The sequence below is a fragment of the Ambystoma mexicanum genome, chromosome 2q (assembly GCF_040938575.1).
Source record: "Ambystoma mexicanum isolate Mex_15411 chromosome 2q, UKY_AmexF1_1, whole genome shotgun sequence".
Lineage (NCBI taxonomy): Eukaryota > Metazoa > Chordata > Amphibia > Caudata > Ambystomatidae > Ambystoma > Ambystoma mexicanum.
Genome location: NC_090924.1, coordinates 1044156014 through 1044181430, shown reverse-complemented (window position 1 = coordinate 1044181430; position 25417 = coordinate 1044156014). Strand labels below are relative to the sequence as shown.

The following is a 25417-nucleotide window of genomic DNA, read 5'->3' as shown; positions in this document are numbered from 1 at the left end:
GTGTCTTTTGCTCTCACCGGCTTGCGTTGTGGTGTGTTATACTCATTTATCCCCAGGTATCTTAATGTCTGTAGCATGAGCTCACCTCCTGGAGGACACCATTTCCAACGGACCACTATCCTGCTCCCGTTCTTCCTTCATATTGCCTGTGGTCGCTCCCGTGTCCTCTCGCCCTGCGTTCACAATGAACCAGCTCTATTTCTCGAAGATCAAGAGTACATGATTGATTTCAGCCAAATCGCCACTAAGTGCAGCCAAGACCTAATGGTCTTAACAATCACCACGGCACAACGCATACATCTTCAAATTCAAACAGATCTAGAAAAAGAAGAAAGAAAATTCCTAAGTAACACCGCATTGGATAATGCCAAAGAAAAATTAAAAGAAATTAACAAAATCATGGATCAATTCATGTCTGACACGCTAGAGAAAAAACATGAGAAACTAGCAAAAGACATCAATGAGTTTGAAATTGAAAAGGTGTACCCATACGTAGCACCTGAATTCAAGGAAAATAAGGAAAAAGAGAGGGCCCAAAATACTGCCGGAACATCAAGGCAGAGAAAAAGATGGGTAACCTTCTCCGACACCTCAAGCTCTGGGTCAGGGTCAGGAGATCAAAACCAACAGACTGGACCATATTCTCAGCAGAGACCTCCATTCTTCCAGCACCAGCTGCCTTTTTTAGGCAGAGGGGGTCCCAGCAATATGTGCTGGGGCCCCCCACCTATGCAAATGTACCTTCAATGGCGACCCCCACAAGGACACCGTCGCAACCGACGACGTTAGTTAATACAGACACCTTGCCCATCTTCAATCTTTCAGATCACAATCTTACGGACGAAGAAACAGCTGTCCTAGGCAAAGGCCTTTCATATGTACCCACCAACCCTACCAACTGGTTCACATTGGAGAATGAACTCCAGAGTTTCTTTCGCAAAATCCGCTTAAAAACATTCTTCCAAGATACTGAGACACCCAGCATGGAAGAGAGCACAGGACTGAAACCCAAATCCACCTTTTGTCCCAATGACAACGATACCAAACCAGCCCTCATCACATTTGAGAAATGCGTGAGACAGGAAATTGGAAACCTGCAGAAGAAACAAATGCCCCTCCGGCAAAACCTCACCAATGGAGAACAACAAGCACTCAGACAATTGTCATCCAACAACAATATTGTCATCAAAACAGCAGACAAGGGTGGGGTATAGTGGTACAAAGCCTGAACCAGTACAAGATGATGGTTGCAACACTTTTGGAAGATGGCAGCAACTATAAAAAACTAAGTCAAGACCCCACCAACACCATCCAACGGGAAATTACTACAAGCACAAGCTATGCTCGAGAACAAGACTGGATCACGGAGGATGAGGAAACATTCTTGAACACCTCTGAGGGAAGAACACCTGCATTCTATGCACTCCCCAAGGTCCACAAGGACGCCACCAATCCACCCGGTAGACCCATCATTTCAGGATGTGGCTCCATCCTGGAACCCTTATGTAAATTTATTGACTTTTTTTTCTCAGGCCTTTATGCCAACGCACTCCGACATATTTGAAGAACACCATGTCCACCATTAACATCTTCGAAAACCTTCCATTTAACAACCACAACACATTAGTCACATTGGACATCAAGGCACTCTATACCAGCATTTCCCAGACAGCAGCCCTGGAATGTATAAGACACCACCTCACTCATCATATGGAGCCAACAAGAGTGCCCGTCAACTTCATCCTTGAGCTCTTAGAAATCGCACTGACAAAAAACGTCTTCACTTTTGATTAAACATTCTATCTGCAGATCAGTGGCACAGCCATGGGGGCAGCATTTGCCCCCAGTTTAGCTATCATCTTTATGGCAGAGTACGAAGCGTTGTTTGTTCTGAATTCACATAATCCATTTCTGAACAAAATTCAAAATTGGTACAGATACATAGACGATATCCTGTTTGTTTGCAAAGGAACCACACCTGAACTCGCTACATTCCACACATGGCTGAATACTCAATCAGCAGAGATTCAATTCACCTTTAACAACAGTCAAACTGCTATAAAGTTTCTGGACCTAACAATCACTACAGATGAAAACAGGCTTCAATGTACACTGTACGGGAAAGAAACTGACTGCAACACACTGCTTCACTTCAATAGCAGTCACCCACAAAGCCTGAGAACTAATTTACCATTTGGCCAATTTCTAAGAGTACGCAGGAACTGTTCGGAAACTCAACAATACCGTAAGCATGCATCACACTTTGATTCTAAACTCCTGGCACGCGGCTACCCAAGAAAATTACTCAAGAACACACGCAAAAGAGTCTTATGCTTTCTAAGAGAAACCTTACTCCAACCCAGAAACCATGATACACCAGAAGACTGCATCACCTGTGTGACCACCTTTGGACCAGACACCAACAAAATCATAAAACAATTCTGGCCTCTTGTTCATTAAAATTTACCTGATAAACCGATACCCAGGTTGGCTCTCAAAAGATCAAAAAATCTCTGCGAATGGCTCACACATGCCCGCCTCCCTAAAAAGACCACCAGAACAGGTATATGGGAACTTAGAATACTGACAGGCCACCATCCATGCGGCAACTGTACAGCCTGCAAGTATACGAGCAAAACCAAATCCTTCAAAATTGAAGGGAAAGACTGGTTTCTCCGACAATTTACCAATTGCAAGACTCCCAATGTGATCTACGTCATAGAGTGCCCCTGCGGCCTCCGTTACGTGGGCCAAACCACAAGATCCGTACACAAACGTATCAGTGAACATCGTTCTAAAATAAGATGCCGCTCCACCACAGCACTTTTGGTTTCTCACTTTATGGAACCTCAACATACAGTTGAAATGGTGGGTCCTTGATGAGATTCAAAATACCTCAAACATCAAAAATGCCCTAAATTACAAAGAGGCTTGGTAGATTTTTAAATTATGGACAATTGAACATGGACTAAATGAAGCCTCCCCTTCAGAAAATTACCACTACAACTGAATTGACTTTATCATTTATTTCTACATTCTGGTAATTTGAGTCCAACAGGCAAGATTCTTACACTAGGGCACTTGCCTCAAGTCTTGCCCTAGCCCAACCCGAAGCAGTCCACAGCTACATCTCAGCCAGGTGGCAGGAGGGCCGTTACCTATCAGGGAACACCAACACCCTATGACCCCAGTATGCCCCCCCTAGGCCACCCCACCTATAGCAATATGGATAGATCACTACCCCTATCCAATACCTACACCTGCGATGCACATATTGTGCATTACTTTCCTGCTACTCGTTCCATGATGCCTAGATACTGCTAATTCGTTAGGCACTGCGCATTATGTGAGGTCTATTTACAACCCTTCCATTGTTTGAGCCGCTGCACTCTTCTTATACCATCATGCTAACCTGATAGGCACTCTACAACACGTGAGGGTTACTTTCTACCATACACTCTCCCACTGCCTGAGCCCCTGAATGACAATTACGCCTGCACTACACGGCACCATATACCAACCCTGATACTCCATCAGGTAGCCATTACAACGTGGCAGCGCTTTACACATTACTTCAGCCTCAGGTGGGTAACAGCGCCAACACCACGCAACGTTGCCCACTAATTCGGTTGTTCCAATAGTATGCCCGTACAATGTGACACAGACACAACACCTCCCACCACCTCCCAGCGCATGCGTGAGGAGAGTAGTGTCATACATTTTTGGTAAGGACACCATACAGCGCACCCGAGCCGCGCCACTAATTCCGAGCGCATGCGCTCAGCCGCGCGCCAACTATGAGCCGACTTGGGCTCTTTTCTAAGACGCATGCGCTCAACTAACAGCACACCGCTCTGCTGCGTTCCAGTCCGGACATAGCCCAGAGCCCCCCACCAGCTCGCAGCGATCTACGACGCTTCACTCACCAGTCCATTGGAGGTAGGCTAACGTCCCCAGCAGCCTCCTACAGGCTCACTCTCTCTGCCACCATATGCCAGACTGCACTTTTCGGAAGCCATTTTCTAATGGCCTGACCTTTTTTATTGTACAGGAGCCTTCACCCCAACAGCAACCAAGTCCATTTTGTAGACTGTTTTGGGCCCCCTACAGCTACATCATCCAACATGGCTTTACCTCCGTCTCAGCCCCACAGCAGTACGGTCCCACATTAGGTAAGAACATGGAGTACGTTTTCTCACCGCCAGCTCAAGGATGGCTATTCAGCATAGTTTCCAATCATCAGTATTCCCCCCACCCCAATTTTTCATTCCTCTTCTTTTCTTGATGTGTGCTAGGTTTCCAGCATTCCCAGCGGACACTCCTGCACCTGCCAGACCATATCTAGGATGTCAAACTAGGGTCTCACTCGCATACTGCTACTGGATCTTTATTACCACGTCCCAGTAAAAGTTTGATTTATACCCCTTTCTTCCCAGCCCGGACAAACCCAAGGTTAGTTAATTTTATCCCTCTCACATCAGAATACACATCTATATGTGGTTCTGTGTCTCTCTTTTTAACTGTTGTCCCAGCACTACCTGCTGTATATGAAAAATACGAGCATGTTCCCTCTCTAAAACAGAGCATTTCTGTTTTTTCTTCTTACACATTTTTTAGGCTGTCACAATCCTACTGGCCCAGAAGAAGGCTGTCCATTCAAAAGCCGAAACGTCACTGCAGCAGGCCTTCACCTGCTGTCAGTCCAACACCAGGGAAGTTCATTTACCGACGTAGACCAAGGATTGGCTACCACCCAACTAATGTGTATTATTTCACCATAAACAACAAAAACTCTGCTTGAGTAACAACCAAAAAGTTAGGCCCTGTTCTCCCCAAGAACCTTGCATTTTGGAACATTTTCTTTGCCTAACCAAAATGTCATGTTTATAATTAACAAACGGTATGAACACAGCAAAATGTACTAAATCTTGGTTGTTAATTTGTTTGTTGTTACTGCATCACAATTAGTTGTGCAATCACCAGATGCATTACAATCCATCTATGTTTGTTAGAAGACTGCAAAATCAGCAAAACTGTCTATGATCAATCTTTTTGTTCTAATTATTAGGAACCAATTGTTTTTAAGAATGATTTTCATGAAGAAAGTAATCTCTTGCTAAATCCATTATTGTTTTCCACTCCTATCCTAGAACATATGCTTAGTTTAGATGTGGGTAAACCTGAATTTGAACATTGTCTCCATTCCTTGATTACACATAATGACCATGATTTTTCTTTGTGTATGTGTTGTCGACTTGATCTTTACTCACAAATACATGTAAATAAATACATGTCCCCTGAACAGTTGTTATGATTTATTCAGAAAAAAATCTGTTATCTCTTTATGTGAGCAAAATTTGAAATACTTGCATGCTGGGAATAGGGTGATTATCCTTAACACCATTACAGTTCCCTGTAATCAATACAACATTCTATAATCCAAGAATGGTTTAATTTGTTCGGCGGCTACCATCCCCCTAGTTTAACACACTCGCCCTGCAGGCCTGCACATGCATTTAGTGTCACTTAATGGCCATATGCTCACATTGTGCCTTGTTATGCACAGTCGTTTCCATTCCATCCATGTGCAGTATTGGCTTGTCTGCTATAGTGTGTCTAGCAGCGTGTCCTTTTATTTGCCTCCACTAGCATCTATTGGGCGCAGCGTGCATCCACAATTATTCCATGTCTGGTTGGCCCATGCCATGCTTTATTATATCACATCTGTCTCCTCGCAGCTTTCACGCCGAGTTCACATAGTTATTATTATGTATCCAGCTCGGCTTGCAGTCTATTTCGTTCCCTGATGCTGTGGCCGATGTCAGTTACGTGTGTGGGGATTAATTATTGTGAGTTTGGAATGCGTACACCATCTTCCAATGTGCCCCTCTCTGCGTGTTTCATTCTGTGGCCAGCTGGCGGTGTGGTAACTGCTGTTTCGTCAATTGCGTTACGAGTAACGGATGAGCGGTGTATCTGTACGTGAATTACTGTTGCAGTTCAGCTGGGCCTTTGATGACGTTCAGGGTTTGCTAAGTGTTAAGCGTGATTCGCTTACACTACATTTCTCATAAGCGTTCCTTGGCGCAGTGTCTAATTTTATGACTAATTGTCCTCCGCGTTAGCTCGGTCTAGCAGGGTTCGCTTTTCCGGTCGGCAATGTGCAATTCATCACTCGATCGTGTTGGTGTGTGTCTTCCGCTGACCTGTGACGGTCCGCGCCTCGATAACTCCTCCTGCACATATATTTCTTGCTGGGATGTTCGTAGCAGGCGTCTGCCGGTCCCGGAGCGTTACAATGCCTTCCGAAGGGGTGTATCTGCTTAGACATTCTGTGCGCCTCGTTGCTTGGGCACCATACGTTTAGTTGTTCCTGCTAGAACGGCAGTTTTCACAACACCAAGTCAGTGCGGGCTCGTGTATCCACTGCTTTCCAGGTTTATGCAGCCTTATAGTTGAGTATAGCTACCAACTTTCAATAATGCATTTCAGTTTCGCTCCGCCATCCGCTCCGTCTGCAGTCCATTCCTTTGTTATAGAGCAGCCGCATTTTCTTTCCTTCCGCCGCAGGATTCGCCCGTTACACTTTACTTTATAACTGCATTTCCACGCTATTGATCTTCATGAAAACACGGTCCTCTCGTTCACTACGTGTTCCCACACCAGTAGCTTCAGTTGTGGCACGAATGCATTGGTTTTAGCATATGTGCTCGACAGGATCTTGCATGATCGGCAGGAGACAAGGTAAGACACGTCCTATCTCATTGCTACTTGACTAACACTTAATGCTCTTTACTGGGGTGATTGCTAGTTTTTACAACCCTCATTTGGAGGAATCCAGCTCCAGAACTGCATCATACTGATGCTTTGTTACTTCTTATATCTAATGCTGTCAAATGAGGTGCTTTGTTTTGTTGCACAGCAGGTGTTACTATCATAAAAGTATATGTACACGTGAGTTTATCAACCTCATACACTGGAAAGGTTGAGTCTACCTTTCTGGAATATTGGGTACTATGATCTGACATTTGAACGCACATCTCTGTAATGACTGTTTAACATGCTGAGCTTTCTTCTGAAAAATTTTAGTATTCAAGTTTATCAATATGTATTTCAACTTTCAGGATTGCACACGGTCAATATATTCCACACAGATGGGTTAGAATGCTACAGGAGTTGTGCTATAATGAGTGACAAACTGGGGAAGATTCTCAAAATTGAGAGCAAATTAAAAAATTGCACAGTATTGTCTTTTTTTTATTTGCGCTCATTTCAGAAATGAGCAGGTCACCTTATTCTCAAAGGTGACTTGTGCATTTCAGGGGTGGCTGAACAGTCGCGCAAAAATGCACTGCCTACCCCCTTAAATACATTAGTGTCAGAAGCATGCTCCAGACACTAAGGTATTACAGGCTCCCAGCACCTTCGTGGCTGCTTCGGCGTATTTATTTCAGTGCCAGGCACTCCTGTTACTGTGTAATGTGTTCAAAAATAAAAATGCATTTCTATTTAACTTCAAAGAAAATGCATGGAAGGTTCAGAAATTAAACTATCGTGTATTGGACCATACCCTGCACCTTTTCCAAACGGACAGTGGAGGTCTTTCATTTTTGCGCATTTGAAAACGCATCCCATTTGTCGTTTCGGGATGCGCATTGAATCTCACAAAATGCTCCCTATTTCTGCAAATGAGCAATGGGAGTGAAAAAGGGCATTTGAATGTGAGCATTTAAGATGTATACATTCAAGGCTTTTTGTGGATTTGGGTGCACTTTTTGTTGGCGCAGGCAATAAAATCCGTTCACACATTTCATCACTTCATATTCATTTTATGAGTCAAAAAAATATATACATTCAAAAGGAATGGCAGTCTATCATCTAGAATCAATGAAAAGCTAACACTATTCCAGTAAAGCTAATAGTCCACGTTCTAAAAACAACCAATGTTCTAAATTCAAAATTATCTCATTTGCGTATATATTCGTGATTATGCGAGAGCCAACATAGGCAACTTTCATAGTCATTAAAACAATGTAACAGTCCAACATAAGATTAATATTGTTCATAAACATCAGTCAAAATTTGACTAAAATGTCATGAATAAAAGATAAAATCAGTTTGGGGTGATAACCAGTAAATTAATTCCAAAAATGCTTGCATCATAAACATTTCTAAAAAGAAACAATTACCAAAAAATGAGTTTAACATTATCATAAAAAAGAAGAAACAGTACTATTGCTATTCACTGGCAGTATAGTTTGAAATGTTAAAACAACCTGCTGACAAGAGGTGTAATCATTCCTTAACCAGAGCATGACTTTGTCTAAACATAGAGGTTTCCCCAAAGTACAAAGCACACCGTTTATGCTAGGCATCTGTCCGGTGTCAACTGGAGTAATAATAACTTGGATATGGGTAAATTGGATGATGGACTATTATGTTAATATCCATTAAAATAATGCAATCTCTTACTTTCACATACAATTCAAACTCATTTTGGACTGAATCCTGACTGTTTAGTAAGCAATCAATGGTTTAAATTTTGTTTAAACATTTAAGGAAGGTAATGGTTACCCCAAAATAGAAAATCAGTTCTTAATGTTTGTGCAAATTAATTACAAATATACATTTTTGAAATAGAATACATATCTGAAAATAGTTTTAACAATATTCCAGAATTTAAATGTCATAGACCAAACTATTATCATCTATGCATATATACAGTACATAGTGCATTATTTAAAAAAGTGTTAAAGTTTAACAAGGAACTAATTCCGATTGCTACGTAATAAAACTATTTCCCCTAATTTTCTAATTCGGATTTCAATTGGCAAAAGCTTTCAGTGCTATTATAATGTAACTGGTGGTTAACAAAGTCAAAAGATGCTACACAGTCTTTTCAAATCATCCACCTCGGGATACAATTCCAGATATGCATCTTTAAATAAAACATCCCAAATCATTCATTTCTTCAAGTACTCTAATGCCAAGAGTTTTTCTATCCAAAAATGTCACGTTGAGCTAATATTTTAGCAATGTTTCAAACTCTTATCAGGACCTACACTACATTTAAAACTAAACATTGAAGCTTAGAGAGAGTGATGATGATAAATAAAATTAGTTAACTGGTTATTTTGGATTCTTTGTCCTTATATTGGATTTATGTTTGCTCCATCCGGTTTTACTTTGCATGTAGTAAGTCTTAACATAGAAGATACCACCGGGATACTGTTATCCATAAGTCAAGTTGGTTGATTCCGATATCACAAAAAAAGTAAAAGAATTGGTTTACTAGTATAAGGATTATGTATGATTTTAACTAGAAATAATCTTTATCTTGATAACCACTCTTACTCTTAAAATATTGTCTTTTGAACCTTAACTAGGCTTTTATTTATCCTTATTGAGTGTGCACCATTGGCCCAACATATGTTTCTGTACGACCCTTCTGATTGTACATGCTTGGGGATTTACACCGAAAACCCTCATGTTGATTGCACCAATACATTCAAATGATTTCAATCATTTGAATATTGATGTGCAATCCACCTTGCTTGGTCCAAATCCATAATTATAAGCTTTTCCATGGTACGCAGGTTGCCTTTCATTGGTCCATTGCATCTTAACAGTGCTGCTGCTGTCTTTGAGAATGGTAGGGCATGCTTGACAATGTTATCTTTAACTTGCATATATCAGCCCCATGACATTGTATTGCATGTGTGTTTTACTTATTTATTAAGTTTGAGCTGTGCCTTGTGAAGTATTGGTATATTACAGTGTGTGAAACTTTGCATTATTTTTAAGTGGAACATATTTGCTTACAGATTAGTGTTTTTATCAAGCTAGTCTAATTGTTTCCTTGAAGTTTTACAAAGCTCATGGAGGGTGTGGGATGTGTTTTGCCTTGGTCCAACAGCCCAAGATATTTGTTGTTGGTGTATTGTACTGAACAAGCGTTTCTAAAGCAGAACTAATTGCTGCATGTATCTTCAAAGCAGCATTTTTGCAAAATATAATTCTTAGGGTGACTACTTTTAATCTCACACCACTGTCAATCGACTCCACTCTTCATGGAACCCCTCTAGTATGATAAGCAAACAGAGAGCTTGGAAGTTGAAGCATTGGGAAGTCTCTTCAGTGGCAAATCTGCAATAACAAGCATTAACAAAGCCAATAGCTGCAGGTTTGCTAATCCAGGGTATGCACTTGTTTGTCCTGTTAATGCTTTATAAAAACATCTTACCTTGTCCATTTTCATTGCCGGACCCATTGGTTTTGGACAATGTTAGTTATTCGTAATATGAAATTGGAAAGGTATGCAATTATTCAAAAAATTACATGGTTCGACTAAAATGTCCAACATGTGAGCACATATGAAGTGGACAATAAATTAGAAGATATTAGAATGCATGAGAATGCAAAGGGAAAACAAGTATAAGAGGGCTGCCATGTAATATAATGTGACTCTCCTCCACATCTTTAATAGGAGAAACCATTACAAAGCTTGTGGCACAATGCGTTAAAGCCCTCCTTTTGGCATCCTCGGTTCCTTAGGATGTATTTTTTAAATAAATGAAAATATATAAAGAGTCAGTGACAGAAAAGGCATGTGGACATTTTGTCAGCCACCACTGTCATCCTAATGGGATCATAACTTGGCCACCAGCAGATATTGTGTATGGCAACACACATGATAGGCACATAACCACTGTCTTTACAAGACATAAAAAAGCAAAACAGATGAGGAAAATAAACACTGCTTGGTGCCACTTTTGAATTAATTTGAGGACAAATGCAAAATAAAGTCTAAGGAGTATTTTAAAGACCCTATTTTCTATGCAAGTGATAGAAGACACATTATGACCATTGCATCACAATGGTAGAGTTAGGGTTCCCTGATGTTGGTGGTCGCAGTTATGGTTGTTCTGGGAACCATAACTGGTTCATTTGAGGGTTTTTCTCATTTAGTGCTGAAACCATACATCTCTTTCGCACACATTTTATGCTTAAGAAATATACATATGTGCAAGTTGAATGTTTTTTTTTTGGTATTGCCTAATTGGTTCATTCATGTCTTCTTTTTTTAGGATTTAAAAGCTCCAGAGTCATTCACTGTTTATCATTACAATGGATTGAAACAGTCTAATTTTAATGAAAAGGTATGATAACTTATTTATTTTTTGTGACGCCTTATGTGAGGAATGCCCCACAATCAGCCCTATAAACGTAAGCTCACAGCACTGTTTACCAAGCTCTATGTATCTGCTCTGCGATTCTCTTCAATATCCTACAGTGATTGGTTCGCTTTATTTTATTGTTACTTTTTCGCCACCTTTCTCTAGATCGCTTCAGGGAGCCACGAAGGAAAAAAGAGGAAGATGTGGGGAATAGAGGTTCTTTCTTTAGCTGTGATGAGCGATTAAGGAGGGACTTGGTCACAAAACAATAATGGGGTGGGGCCTTGAAAGAGTCCATCATAGACTGTGAAACATAAGAAACAAAGGGGCCTTTAAAACAGGGGTGGTCTATGTAACTAAGCGGAGGGCTATAATCGAGCCAGGCTTCAGCTCCAACAGTCTCTAAAAATTGCCCTCGCGTTGTGCCTTCCCAAACTGGCTTCATGACCTGATTTGCCAGTGCTCTATAGTAAATGAAAAGATGTGTGAGAATACTATTTTTCCCCTGTAGATGTCCCCATCAACCATGTTTAGACTAACATTTGAAATTAAATTGTGCTCCAACACGTAAGGGAAGGTGTTGCATAGAGAATATAGTGAGGATTGTTGCAACATATATTTTGAAGTCTTATCTATTAGAACGATTTACAAAAATGTATGCATATGAATCATGTTTTTCCTTCAAAACGACTGAGGGACTGGTATTCGGCCCTAACCTATTTAGATTTTTAATATTTGAATGTTGGATGTCATATGGGACATGGCAGTGATAGCAACTTCTACTCTTTGCTACCCCTGGCAATGCGTCGGCTACCCATTGTCAAAAGGCACTGTTGGTGGCAGGTGGAAAGAAAATGGCTTTAGGATTCATCCATGTCAATGTAAACTGCATGATCTAAAATCTGTTTTAAAAAAACAACCACATGCATTCACCCACTAGTCCCCGGGGATCTCTCTCTGAGGTGGCCAGGAAGCGGTCATCGTCTTTGGATCCAGACCTTGGGGGTGGGCCAGTGCGGGAGGATCACCTGGGTGAGGGGTCTTCGGGGAGTGTGTTGAGGTGGCCAATGGGGAGACGCAGTATTCCCCTCTTTCCCGTACACATGACCCATCCTATTTGATAGGATTCTCCAATGTCCCAACTCCCCTCTGCCCCCCACCCTGTTCACACAAACACTGGGCCGAGGAAGAGAGCGACTGAGAGTGAAGAAGCTAACTCTTACATATCTCATTGGACATGTCCACTAATCGGGTCAGGCAAAGTGAGGCACTTGACTTTAAGTACATACATCTAATACCAATTAGCTCGCCCCTCACGGCTAAAAAGTGGAACATAGAGACACACTCTGAGACACACTCTGAGCAAGGTGGAACACGAGCAAGAGCAGATCTTCTTGGGCGAGAGCAAATCTACTGGAGCAGAGCGACAGACATAGGGACAAGAGCAAAGGGTAGGGGACCCCAAGAAGACTCTATTGTGTTTCAAGGACGCCAGCACCCCTCAAAGGTGAGCGGCAGAGTTGGGGAGGCGAGGCCAAGCCTGTGATATTAACCTTGACTCGTGAATTAAAATGGTATAGACCAAAAGGTTGTACATACCGTTTTGCCGCATTCGGCATAAGGATAAAACACTGAATCGAAAATACTGAGGTAGGTGAGCAGGGGTGTCCCCTGCACTCCTGCACTCCTGCTTTGGTATTTTCAGGTTTGGGGGCTGCAGAGGTGGTGTCCCCCACATACAAGAAACAATGTGGGAGACCAAACAAAAAAAAGCTTGAAATGCAAAATGCGGCAGAGTGGGCCTCGGTATTTTGCAATTCGAGCTTTGCGATATTGTAACGTACATCCAATTAAAACTGTGAAGACCAGAAAGGAATGCACACAGCCGGTGAGTTTGCAAGCGACATGAAAGACCGGTGTGTGTAAGCAAATATTGAAGTTGCCACAGTATATTGCACAATTGAAGGCTACGCGCATGTGGATGAGACGCAAAGAACGGCAGACCTGTGGTGAACTTTGAATTACTGATAGCTGTGAAACCAGCGATACTGAGTACCGGAGTGGGATAGCTGTGAAACAAGTGGTACAGAGTACTGGAGTGGTCTGGCGAAAGGAAGTAGCCCATCCGAAAGTCTCTGAGAAAGGTGAAATGTTTTTGTTTTAAAGCGATTGAACTAGAAGAAGTGAAGTGATCAAAATTAACCCCGGGAAAAGGGGTGGGGGTAAAAATGTGAATGTTGAACTTTTGTGTTTTACATGAAACTACCCAAGAGACACTGGAGCAAATAACAGAAGAGTGTGAGTTGAAGGGAAAGTCAAAGTGGTCCTGCAGAGGTCTACAGTAAAAGCCACGCACATTTGAAAGTCTTGGACATCAGAAAAAGGTCAGAGCCTGACTGAGGGGGACCAGAAGTGTGATGAGTTAGGGGAAGGGAACCCCTAAATATGTGAATTAAGCTTGGGTAAGGGATCCCCTGCAAGTGCTGTGTTTGAAAGGTCTCAGCCTGACTGAGGGAGGCCTACATGAACTTGTTGCTTTGAGACGTCCAAGCCTGATCGACGGAGACTGACGTGAACTTTTTGTTGAACTGTGTTTTCACAGCTGGAAAAGGAGACTTTTATGTGGAAGGCCTGGCGTGCCTCGATCCACGTTGTGAACTGCCTTTGTTTTGAGAAAATGAGCCAGAGTGGATCATGGGGAGGAGAGCTGACTCAGCCTCATTTATTCTTTATATTCTAACATTGATTTTCCTTTACATACATATTCTCCTTTTGTACAAGAGATAGGCCAGGCATTAGCTTTTGTTAGTGTAGGCCATTTTGATTTGACTGACTCAACTAGGACTGTTTTATTTATTATTTGATGGTAGTGACTACTCCCATCCTAGCTATAGGGCAAAGTAGGAGTTTTTCCAAACCCCGAAAATTGAATAAAGGTTTTACAAACTGTACCTTTTGTGTCAGTTTCATACTTGTGATACCATGCCTCCCTTACAATTTCTTAAAATGCAAAACCATGGTTTATGTTTAAAATCTGTGTGATTTTCAAGGAAAATCATATTCTGAAACTTTTTTAATATGGAGTAGACCGAATCTTTAGAGCTGTGATTGTTGACCAGAGCATTAATTTTGTTTGAGCATGATGGTAGGACAATCTTTATTTGTATAGATTAGATTAATACTATTCAACAATTAAAGGCTTTCCCTGCCCTTTTACCTTGCTCTGGGAGTTTGGGAACATGCTTTTAATGGTGTTGTCAAAGGAATCTCCTGTTGTCCCTGACCTATTGAAAATTATTTTTGCGTTCTAGCACTTTTAGTTGTGCATTTATAAAAGCTATTTATCAAAAATTCAATGAGAGTTCTGAAACTTGAAGACAGTGTGCTTTGAGGAAACTATTCAGCTTGGCACAAGTAGGTGAGATGAGCGCTTGCTCCAGAGACATGTACTCTACCCGCAGTCATATGATGAACTTCACCACTTTATCATTCCATGGGTAATAAATTGAATATCATTGTACGTATATGTGCGTGTGTATGTTTGGGTTCATAAAGTGCCTGAACGAAACTAAGGAAAATCTGAGTCAGAGTTGAACTCTGTGTCCAAAGCCTATCCTTGCCCTCACAACTAAAGCTAAACAATGTGTAGGGATGTCAATCATAAAGTTCCAAGCTTCTTCAAGCTCTTAGCTTCCTCTTCAGCTCCCCTTCCCCAAGTTCAAGAACGTTCCACAAAAGTCTTAAGATTACCTTGCTCAAGTTCGAACAGCTCCATACAATCCTCGGAGTACCCTTGCCTGAGTTCAAAGTAGCACAGTTCAAACAAAAAGGCTCTTGAGGTCCTGTCCTCAAGACAGCATTTGCAGTTCATCAAGTCTCAGGGATCCCTTCCTCATGACTTCAACGTAACAACCAATGTTTGTTTCCGTCTTTCAAAGTTCTGGGTCAACCTGACCCTTCTGGTTTGCGTCACCAGCTCACTTACAGTGCTCCTTCTTGGTTTGTTTCACAATGTCTTTGGCTTTCGCAAGGCTCACTGGTCTAGGTACAGTTGTCAGACCATATGGTCCCCCCATCACAGGTTGCGCAGCCAGGACGCCTAGGCTCTTTAGCCCACCCAGGTTATTCTGCGTTTGCCCCTGTGTACAGATTCCATGCATTTAGGTCCTCTTTGTCGGCCTCTTGAATGCATTATCCTCTGATATGTTTAAAAAATGTATCCGCTGAAGAAGAGGTTGATGTTGCAGTCTGTGTCCATGTCAGTGTGGAGGCAGGATACAATGTGGGGATGCCTGTGTCCAGGAGGCGCAGGAATGGGAGATGCCCCACACCTCATAGAAGAGGATGGTATAGGATCGGAGGTAGCCCACGAAGTGACCACCGGGGACCAGTTTGCCCTTAAGAAAGCCTCCTTTCTAACAGTGGGGGACAGAGAAACTGAGGCGACTGTTGTGTACAACCCGTGGAAGCTCCAGGGAAATGTAATTCTGGAAATTACACTTTCGATAAAGCCTCTGCAGTGCGTGTAACTGCCACTGAGGCATGTTTATGCTTATCTGGGTGTCTTACCACCATCTTGTGGGAGCTAGGATGCAGCTGAGCCATCCTGTGAAACTTTAGGTTTAGGCCTTAGATCCAGGTCACCAATGGAACCGTGACGCACTTTATTTCTGACATCAGCCGACTTTCTCAAAGCGGAGCTCAGTGCTAAAGACCCCTATGGGCCCTTGGGCGTACCCCGGTACCAGGGGAATCCTCGGAGCAAGCTCCAGTTATAGATCAATGACCCTCGGGCTCAAAGAGTACAGTAGATTCCAGAAGCTGAGGATGAGAAGCAGGGGTCTCTGCGTGGCTGCAAACACATGAAAAAGTTGAGAAATATGATCTCTGCTTCTTCATGGTAGGACGCAGGCTCAGGCTTTCCAGTAAGGAACATGCTCTAGTCTCCTTTTGTTTGTATAAGCACCTATACTAGTATCTTGTTTTTGTGTACTCTCAGGGCTCCCTCATAAAATACATTGAGTGTGTGTGCCCTCAGTGCAGCAGTGCGCTGTATTTTGACCACCTGTTGTTTTGGCAGCTAGGAGGCGCAGTACAGATTTAAGTACTAATTGACAGGAAAGAATACTATCACCTGTGCTTTGTTTTTGGATACAGTTCTCGGGATGCAGCCGGGCTCTGGCTTTAGAGTTACTTTTTAGATGTCTCAGTAAGCCAAGAGGCTATTACTTAAGTAACGCAATTCTTACCCAAAGTGACATTGAGAAAGCACCCTCCGTCAGCCTAATAGAAGCACTGAATCTGGATCCGTCAAGGAGGAGTGCTGGTTTGAAGGGTATCCAAGGGAAGATTATGGCATTCTTTAAAACGCAGATGAATGAAGTGGTGGCTATGTGGGTAGAATCAGATATGGCCAGGAGAAGAAACAGAGGGCAGTATACAAGAAGAGGTAGCAGTGGACATATCTCTTCTAAACCTCTGCTATAGCCTCCGAAGAGAGGTAAAATGTCTGAATACAGTGTATGCACCCTTGGAGGCCAATCAGCCCAAACTAAAAGTAGTAGCATTAGCTGTGCCTCTACGATGTTCCAGCAGGAGGGTAACCCTAACAACGACATGCCACCCCTTCTCTCTCTCTGCACTTGCACAGTCTGACTGCTCACAAGGCTTATTAGGTCCGCCCCTATCTTTCAATGATATATTCTTTTTCATTCCCATGTTCCTTTCCTGTTGCCCAGTGAGCGCTTTGAAACACAATTTACTTGATGCATAAGCGCCTTACAAATGCACAATAAATAAATACATTTAAAACAATAGTTACTGGCCTGGGCAACGTACACAGAGAAATCCAGGATAATAACTGCATGTTGTTGTGTTTTAAAGGGCTGTTGCGTGAGATTGCTGAATGCAACTGTTGAGAAATTAAAAATATCGAGGCTTAATACCACATAATAGAAATACGCCAGTCACGAGTCCAAAGGTACAAGTACACTTTATTTAACAGAACAGCTGTCTGGCTCTCAACAACCCGCAATGTGTGCAAGCAGACACCGTGAGATGAGAATGTGCTTAAAATTTCCAAAACATGAGTATTTATACATTTTCTCACAATCTCGAACACATCGTACAGCCCCTCTTGGTGTCATCCATTTACATAGGGTACATAGCCCTTCCACATAACTAATACATGTTTAAACATTCTTTGAATAGGTAGTTGTTTTCTGTTAAAACACTTCATATGTTTTTCAAACATTGGACACAAAGGTAAAAGCCATTATTTCATTTACCTATATTTGTCTACCATTTGTTCTTAAGTTTAAAGTCAGCTTAGTTTCAAGGAGCGAAAACAAATGATTTCTGCAAAAGCACATGTTCAGCTATTCATCATTCAGTTTTGCTGTTTGAACGGGGAAGACACTATTGGTACAGATGGCATCTATATTACTGATTAGCATGGCTCTTGTTTAACTCCAAGGTTTCCTTAGTGCAGGACAAACAATCCACCTTAGCAGCTTCAACATGTTTATTTACGTTGACACAGTACAAAGTTAATTTTGCTGTGCTGGAGCCAAAAACACAAATTCTAACATGGGACAGAAAGCAGGAGTTAATCAAAATGGCGGATAACTTTAAAATGGCGGCATATAAGCCTGTTTCAGGTTCATTCAATGCGATTTACAGTGCGATGCGAATGTGCTTAGGCCAATGTTTACTATCAGGCAGTATTTTTGCAAAATATACTTTTACACTGTCATGAGGAAAAAATAACATCGAATTGCAACAGCTGGTGTTAGAATTACAAATGTCCACACCGGAACGCGTGGAGAGCGAAGAGGTTATTATTAGAATGAATAACAGTGTAAATGTGATAGTAAATGGAGCATGTGAAATGTCCACTAAGAAATCAAGGAAGAAAAGCCCAAAAAAACAAGTGGCCAAGAAAAGAGCAACGAAGGACAATGCAGATCTTGCCTATCTCAGGCTCCAGTAAATATAGCCTTTTAGAAACTGAGGAAAATGGCTTTGAATTAAAAAGGATGTCACAAAGGAAACTGAAAAATGTCAAGCGAAGGATAAGACGGAAATCAGCTACACTGGATAATTGGGTAATAAACCATCAAGAACCACAAGGAAATATGACCATTTGTTCTACAAACAAGGCTTCACCAGAAGGGGATGAGTCACAGTGCATATAAGGAATAGATCGATTAGGAGATGCAGCGAAAGGTGGAGATAGAAGGTCAGATTCCTAGTACAAAGAAATATCTGACTAGAACGAGGGTGTTAAGGCTGCTGAACGTGAGCCTGCAACTAAGAGTCATCACCACAGAAGATATTGATGTGATCAAATTGATGGATAATGGCACTATACATTTTTATACAACTCAAATAGCAGATTTGATATTGGAGTCTATGCCCAGTTTTTTAAGAATGGTTTTCTCATTAGAAAGAGTCAGAGAGAAGGTAAACAACGATTTTAGACGATCACCAATCTGGAGCAAGGAGGAAATTGTTATAACATATGATAACAAATGACGTAAGGTGAATGGAAAATCCTAAGGTGGGGACAGGGTGATGGCATCAGAGAAACCACAAATAACATGGACTGGCTATCACGCATGTTAGGAGGACTCATTGCGTGGAGCTCTTTGCCAACCCGGCGGACACCATTAGAGTATTACAATGGAATACAAGAGGCCATAATCACTTTATAGATAGAAATGAGGGTATCAATATCTTAAGTGAACATGACCTATTTCTATTACAGGAAACCTGGTTAACTTCAGAGATTGGCCTAGATGGTTAGCATGTTATCTATAGAAAGACAAAAGAAGGACATAAAGGTAGACCGAGGGGGGCCTCTTGTTGGGTGTAAAGAATAAACAAAGGTTAGTGGAGATCCACCTTGGTAGAAGGTGTGATTGTGTGCTGTGTGGTAAAGTACTGATCCAAACCCATGAAAGACACAAATTGATACTTTTTAATAGTCTGTATGACCCACCAGGGGGAAAACACACAAATGAAATTATGGATTATATTGCTGCTGTTATTAGTCTCTGCTCTTGGGCCTACAAAGGAGAAGCTGTAGTACTGGGGGGAGTAGACTTCAGTGCTGTGGGATGTTTTTATCCACGCATCCAAGCCCTACTTCAAAACTGTGCAGTACTGACATGGAAAACATCATGATGGCCAGAGCTTCCCAGAAAATGCACAGGGAAATGCATGAAGAATAGGCTGCCGCTCATTTTTGCCGATGTTATGGGCACAGAAGGACACTGCCTAAGACCACCATTGGACTACCCACACAGTAGTCTAAAACCATTGGGAATGGCAATGCTGATTGCCAAAAGCAAACCCATAACTGTTGGGAATTCATTTTCTTAAATCCCAAAAAGGGGTGCAGTACCAGTACTCACCACTATCCAAAAGCCGGCGTTTTAAAACAACACCAGATTTTACTTTTTTGTAGAAAACTGAATAAATGAACCCAAAGCAAGCCAAAGAAAGACTTACTGAGAGGTGGATCCAATGTAAAGTTATATTCTGAAGTGACTTGAAGGTTTATAACAAGACTGGCTGAGCTGTGGATTTCAGCAGTTTAAGTAATTTTGGACTGAAAGACACTACAAATCTAAATGTTTAAAAGAAATGAGTGACCTACTTTGAGTGTCACATAGGTTGCAATTGTTTAAATGTCATAGTTTTAAACTTAGAATCAGCATCCTAGCTGCATATGTAAAAAAATGTCTTGACTTAAACTGGGGAACAGAAATGACATGTAGCTAAAAACTGGCTTAAAGAGATTCCAATTTTGCCTGGCAACTACCCCCCATCAGGAGTGAAACTTGAGTCACAGCTGTGTTCCCAGGCCTATCTGCCTTTTGCTGGCCACACTAAGGATATGCCATCTCTCTGATAATTGAATTAAGGGGAGCCCCCACAGAATACAGGAGCTCTGAACAATGCAACCCCCTTCACCCAGGCAGATGGTTTATTGCAGATGTCGTAAATGTAGCTTCCTCCTGGAAGTAAAGGGGAGGAGCACTGCCTGTGAGAGCAAGCTGGCTTGGCAGAACTTGAAAAACCAGAAATTCAACCTTGTGCTGGGGGGAAACCACACCCCTTTGGGGCCAGAACATAACTCTAAAAAGATGAATAACTCATAGTACGGACTTGTGAAAATTATTTAAATGACACCATAATTCTTGTGATTTTTCTGCCCACATTTTAAGACGTGCTAGGACCCGGTGGTATGTTCAGGGGGGTTTTAGCGGAAAAGAGGATATTACTCAAAATGTGTGCATGTGAAAAATCTGACACTTCATCAACTAATGTCCATACCCCTTGCGCACATGTGTGTAAATTTGGGTTAATGTCCGAAATTGCGAAACCAGTTAAAAAGTGCAAATATTGCCATTTCTGAATGCAAGCCCCCAGGAAGAGCAGAGTTTGAACAGGGGATACCTCCTGTGATATGGGAGGGGTGCATATGATTTTAAAACAATATGTACCTCTGCAAATATGTATTTGGTTCAAATCTAGATTTGTGTGCAAGTTGACAGGAGGAGTGGACTTTCTGCAGGCTGTAAAATGACATCACTCTGACACAACTTAGCTCCCCCAATCAGGGGAGAAATGAAAGCTTGGCCAATGACAAGTGGAGAGGGGTAGAGCCTAGTGATGCTGCACACACACCCATTTTAAAAACAGATAAAAGCAGACAGACAGGACAGATAGGGACCTTCAAATCCATTTGCAGCTGGAAGCTCTGCCGGGAAAATCCATACTTTACCTCCATCAACCTTCAGAGACCCAGACCAGCAGAGTAGAGCTGACCTGTTAGCAGAACCAGAGAGAGCTGGCCCAGATCACTGTGAAGTGCAGAGACCAGAGTCCAGTCTAAAACCTGACCAGATCCGTGGCGAGGCATATTTCAAAGATATAGTGTGAGTACCTAGCAAAACTGTGCATAACCAATCTCTTAGTTAAAATAATATAATTCAATCTATTTTAATCTAAGGAGAACTGTCTCCTAACTGTCACCTGTCATTTGTAAAGCTTTCTAGTTGCAAGCTGCACTTGTCTTTTTGAACTTTAAAATTTCAAATCTGAAAAACGACCTTTATTTAATCGCTCATATCTCCGTGACCGTTTGTCCTAGAGACTTGCAGTAACTTTCCTCAGAAAGCTTAGAATCGTGGCTTTCCTACGAACCTAGAACCGCATTCCTACCCCCTATAGTTTTGCCGTAATCATGAAAAACGCACCCGCGAATTTTGCCGCGATTTGCAAATTTCTCCACGTGTGAAAACAGAAGCTTCTTGCTTTCATTTGCCAAAAATTCGTTTAACCTACCAATTACTCCTAGATCCTTGCTAAAGTGAGCCTGGACTAATATTAACTTGATTTCACTCACCCTGAACCTCCTAGAGGGAATTAAAAGCATTTTAGCATATTTTTTTCTACATTGCCAGCACATTTAAAAGCATTTGGGCCTGTGTTTTCAACGTCTGTAGTCTAAGTTGCTGGGTGAACTGAATCACATTTGATTGCATTTCTGAGAACTGTGTGCCTTCCTTCCATTTCCTTGCATTGCATAAAAGGGGGGTGAATTGTCCAAGAAAGTGATTACATTGTCTTTTGCTGAAATCCTATCAAGTTATTTTCTGTACTGCATTTCATTCCACATTGCATCCATTTGAAACCATAAAAGTATTGCTATCTTATCCATTTCATGTCAACTCCTTAGTGATTATCAAGAAGTGTGCTAGTGCCAGATTCTCCGTTGTTAATCTTTATCATATCAGATTAAGTGTGATATTCAATTATTAATTTATTATAAAGTGTGATATATATACCTATTGTTGAAACTATCAATTAAACCTTTTAACTTGCAAAACAGAACTACTTCTTGGCTCAGTGGGGTCAGGAGGATTCCAAGAGAGGGGTGTTATATAGGGGTAGTCATCCAGAACGCATGAACTGGACATAAAGATATATCAATAAGGGTTTTCATTCAGTATTCTAGACTAGGCGTTGACTTGGCTGTAGTGCTGAATTGAATACTCTTACAGTGGCTCCTGTGCAGTGAGGGATCTGCGGCTAAGTGGGATGACAAAACTAATTCAGGATGTCCCCAGGATGTTGCTGATGGTTGGAAGGGGAGCTAAATGGGTTGACATTTAGGGCATATGGAAGCTAAAGGTAATATGACACAACGGAGTATGAACAGGTCCAGTACGATTGATTTTATGTTCCTATCTGAATCTGTAAGGAGGAAGGTGACTGCTTTTAAAATGAAGTTTAACCATTAAATCGATCGTGCGACAATCTTGGATACTTCTGGCTCAAGTAAAGGACCAAAGGCATGTATGCAGCCAACAGTAAAGGGAACTGTATTATGTGGAGCAATATAAATGTAAGGTTATTTTACCAACGGTTTGAAAGGGAACATGAAAAGATCCTAGCAACCTTTGAAACATCTGGGCCAAATAGCCTAGTAAAAACTATTATGGAAGTAACTAGGTGCTATGGATGCAAAATGAAACCGAAAGTGGTTGCAAAACTAGATGGCAGAGTTGGCTCATATGATGCTGAAATTGCTTCATTTAAAAAACCTTTACAACGTACCCTTAGGCGATAAAGTAAGGATAACAAAATGCCCAAGATAAAAACTATACGCTAATTAAACAAGGAAAAAGAAATAGAGGAAAAAGCTATGGAGACGCAAGTTATCCCTGAATATGGCATCTTGGCACATGATGAAAAACGTGATACGATCACCCGATACAAAGAGGTTTTGGGCATTGTTTAATGAATTCATGACCACGGGTACAAAAAATATCAATCCCATTTTAGAAGTGACATGGTGCAACTTCCTACAATCGATTTTGACAGAAACAACACTAATAGAAACATGCCCTCTGGGAATGACTGGCCCATATGATTTCCATTTCACAGAGGAATCCATTGTGAAAATCATAAAAAACATGAAATCCTCCAAGGCGTTTAGCCCAGGTGGTCTGACCAATAGTGTGCTAAAAGTAGATCCAGAAGGCTGGGCGAAGATTTTAAATTCTGTTTATTAAGGTCATCCGAGATATGGAAATGCCAGACTCTTGGAGAAAGGGACATATTGTCCCGGTACCCAAGAAGGCGTTCAGAATGGAACCCTCCAACTATCGCATTCTTGCGATGTTGGATGTGCCAGTGAAAATGTTTGCCAATGTATTATCGCGGAGCCTTAGAGCATGGGCAGAAGAGACTAAGCTATTGGCCAAGTTCCAATTGGGGGTTAGACCAGGTTATGGAACATTTAATAACATATGGATTGTACAACAGCTTACAGAGGCCACACGTAGCTGTGTGGAGCTTTTTTGTTTAAATCAGTTTTGATTGATTTTAACAACATACACAACCAAAATAAAACCAGACAGTGAACAGCAATCATAGTTACAACAGCATCACGATATGTCCACCGCCTCCCCGTTACTCGCCCCCCCATACCGAGCTTACTCTACCTCACCATCATCCACCATATCGCCTAAGGATGCCTTCTCCTATGCACCTATCGAGGAGTCATCGTCTGTTAGGGAGAATTCTCTTATAAGGCTAATTTCCCAAACCTAGTGAGTCCCCCAGCAGTTTTGCTGGATTTTTGGGGTTTGTTTTTTTTCTCCTGCTAAGAGTGAGACTCTTTTACTCCCACTCTTAGACATGATTTGAGGTATGTCCTTGACTTATGTACTTATGGGCTATGGGGTCTCCGTTTACCAGAACCAGTACAAACCATCATATTCTGGAAGTACTGGTAAGGGGTAATTCGATTGCCCCTGGGTCTGTTTTCGAGGGCGCACTGTCCCGTCCCCCCTCGTCGAGTTTCTGGCTGGTGGCAGTGGTTACCACGCAAAATATTCCTCCGGAATATTCTCTATGGGATTTTCCCATTGATTTTAAACTCACCACTTTTTGGTGCAATGTTAAAGATACCGCCGGTTTATTTATTTATTTAATATTAAATCACCGGTTGGGTCTTTTGGCCAGAACTCGATTCTAAAATGGCGTTTGTGTCCGTCTCTGTAACTCTGACCAAGGTTGAGCCCTTTGTTCCACTATTTTGGCGGGCTTCTCCACAGAAGCCCTCCAAATGGTGCCACTCTGTCTGGGTTCCACAGGAAGGGTGGAGGCGGGAATTGGCACCCTGGGCTGCGTTGCCTTAGCAACCCAAGTCGCACTCTACTCTGATTGGCCCAGTGGTGAGCCGCCCGGCTCACCACTTAGCATGTGTGATTGACAGCTAGGCTGATGAATGGGGGTTTTTCTGCACAAAAGCAGGGCCTTTGGGACTGGAACTTCAGAAGTCGCCACAGGACCTAAGAATCCGAAGAGGGAAGAAGCTGAGCCACCTGCAACCGACGACACCACCGGTGAAGCCCTGCTGCAACGAACTCACCACTTTTCCAACGACAAGAGAAGATCTTCTGCTGGAGAGTCTTTTCCCTTTGAGCTGGTAGGACCAACCAGTTCGCCCCTTTTTCGCTCCCAAAGACGTCACTTGGTCGAATCGCCCGTGCCAAGCACCCCGGCGGTCGGATAGCCTAGCTCACCACTTTTGACCGCGAATAAAAGGACCGCACCTTTTAATCGGGAACTCTGCGGCTGGTTTCATCCGTGTGCAGTGCAACGACTCCACGTTTCCTCCTCGACGAGATCTTCTCTTCCCCTGGTCGGAAACACAAACCTCAACCACTGCCAGGAACAGCTGCCCCCGCTGGAGCTTCCTTTCTCTTTAAGGTACTGTGTCCTGCCTGGCCTCCCTTTCTACAGATTGCTAAAGGTGACCCTTAAATCCTTGGCTTCTACACTGGGTTGGCTCCAGGCCTTCTAACTATATCTTTTGACTCACCCCAACCTCTTTTGAACACTCTACAAAGACTTTCAGTGCACTTTAAACCGTGTGATCCTGGGCACATTTCGCATGGCTCCATTTAAAGTCGGCCTGGCCTATGAACTTTGGCTCCACAGTATAAACTGCCTTTCTCCCCTTGCTCTGAACTCTTAAAAGTGTTGGGAACTGTTTTATTCTATGCTCTGCCTTTTCTCTCCCTTTTTAACCTAAACTTATTGGAGTGCCATCTAGATTAAGCGCTCACTTCTGTCGTAACAAATAGTTGTGCTTTAACCCTGACTTGTCTGATTGTTATCAAGGGAGATGTGTATACTCACCTGACTGTGTTTTA

At 42.1% G+C, this 25417-nt stretch overlaps 1 protein-coding gene across 3 annotated transcripts in view; it reads left to right on the top strand.

Moving 5' to 3' along the window:
- Nucleotides 1-25417, top strand: part of MINDY3 (MINDY lysine 48 deubiquitinase 3) — a 1607185-nt gene that overhangs the window by 1518387 nt on the left and 63381 nt on the right. For all 3 annotated transcript variants that reach the window (XM_069648406.1, XM_069648407.1, XM_069648405.1), the window contains exon 15: nt 11088-11159. In XM_069648406.1, the coding sequence (XP_069504507.1) occupies nt 11088-11159 (72 nt within the window). The remainder of the gene's footprint in view (nt 1-11087; nt 11160-25417) is intronic.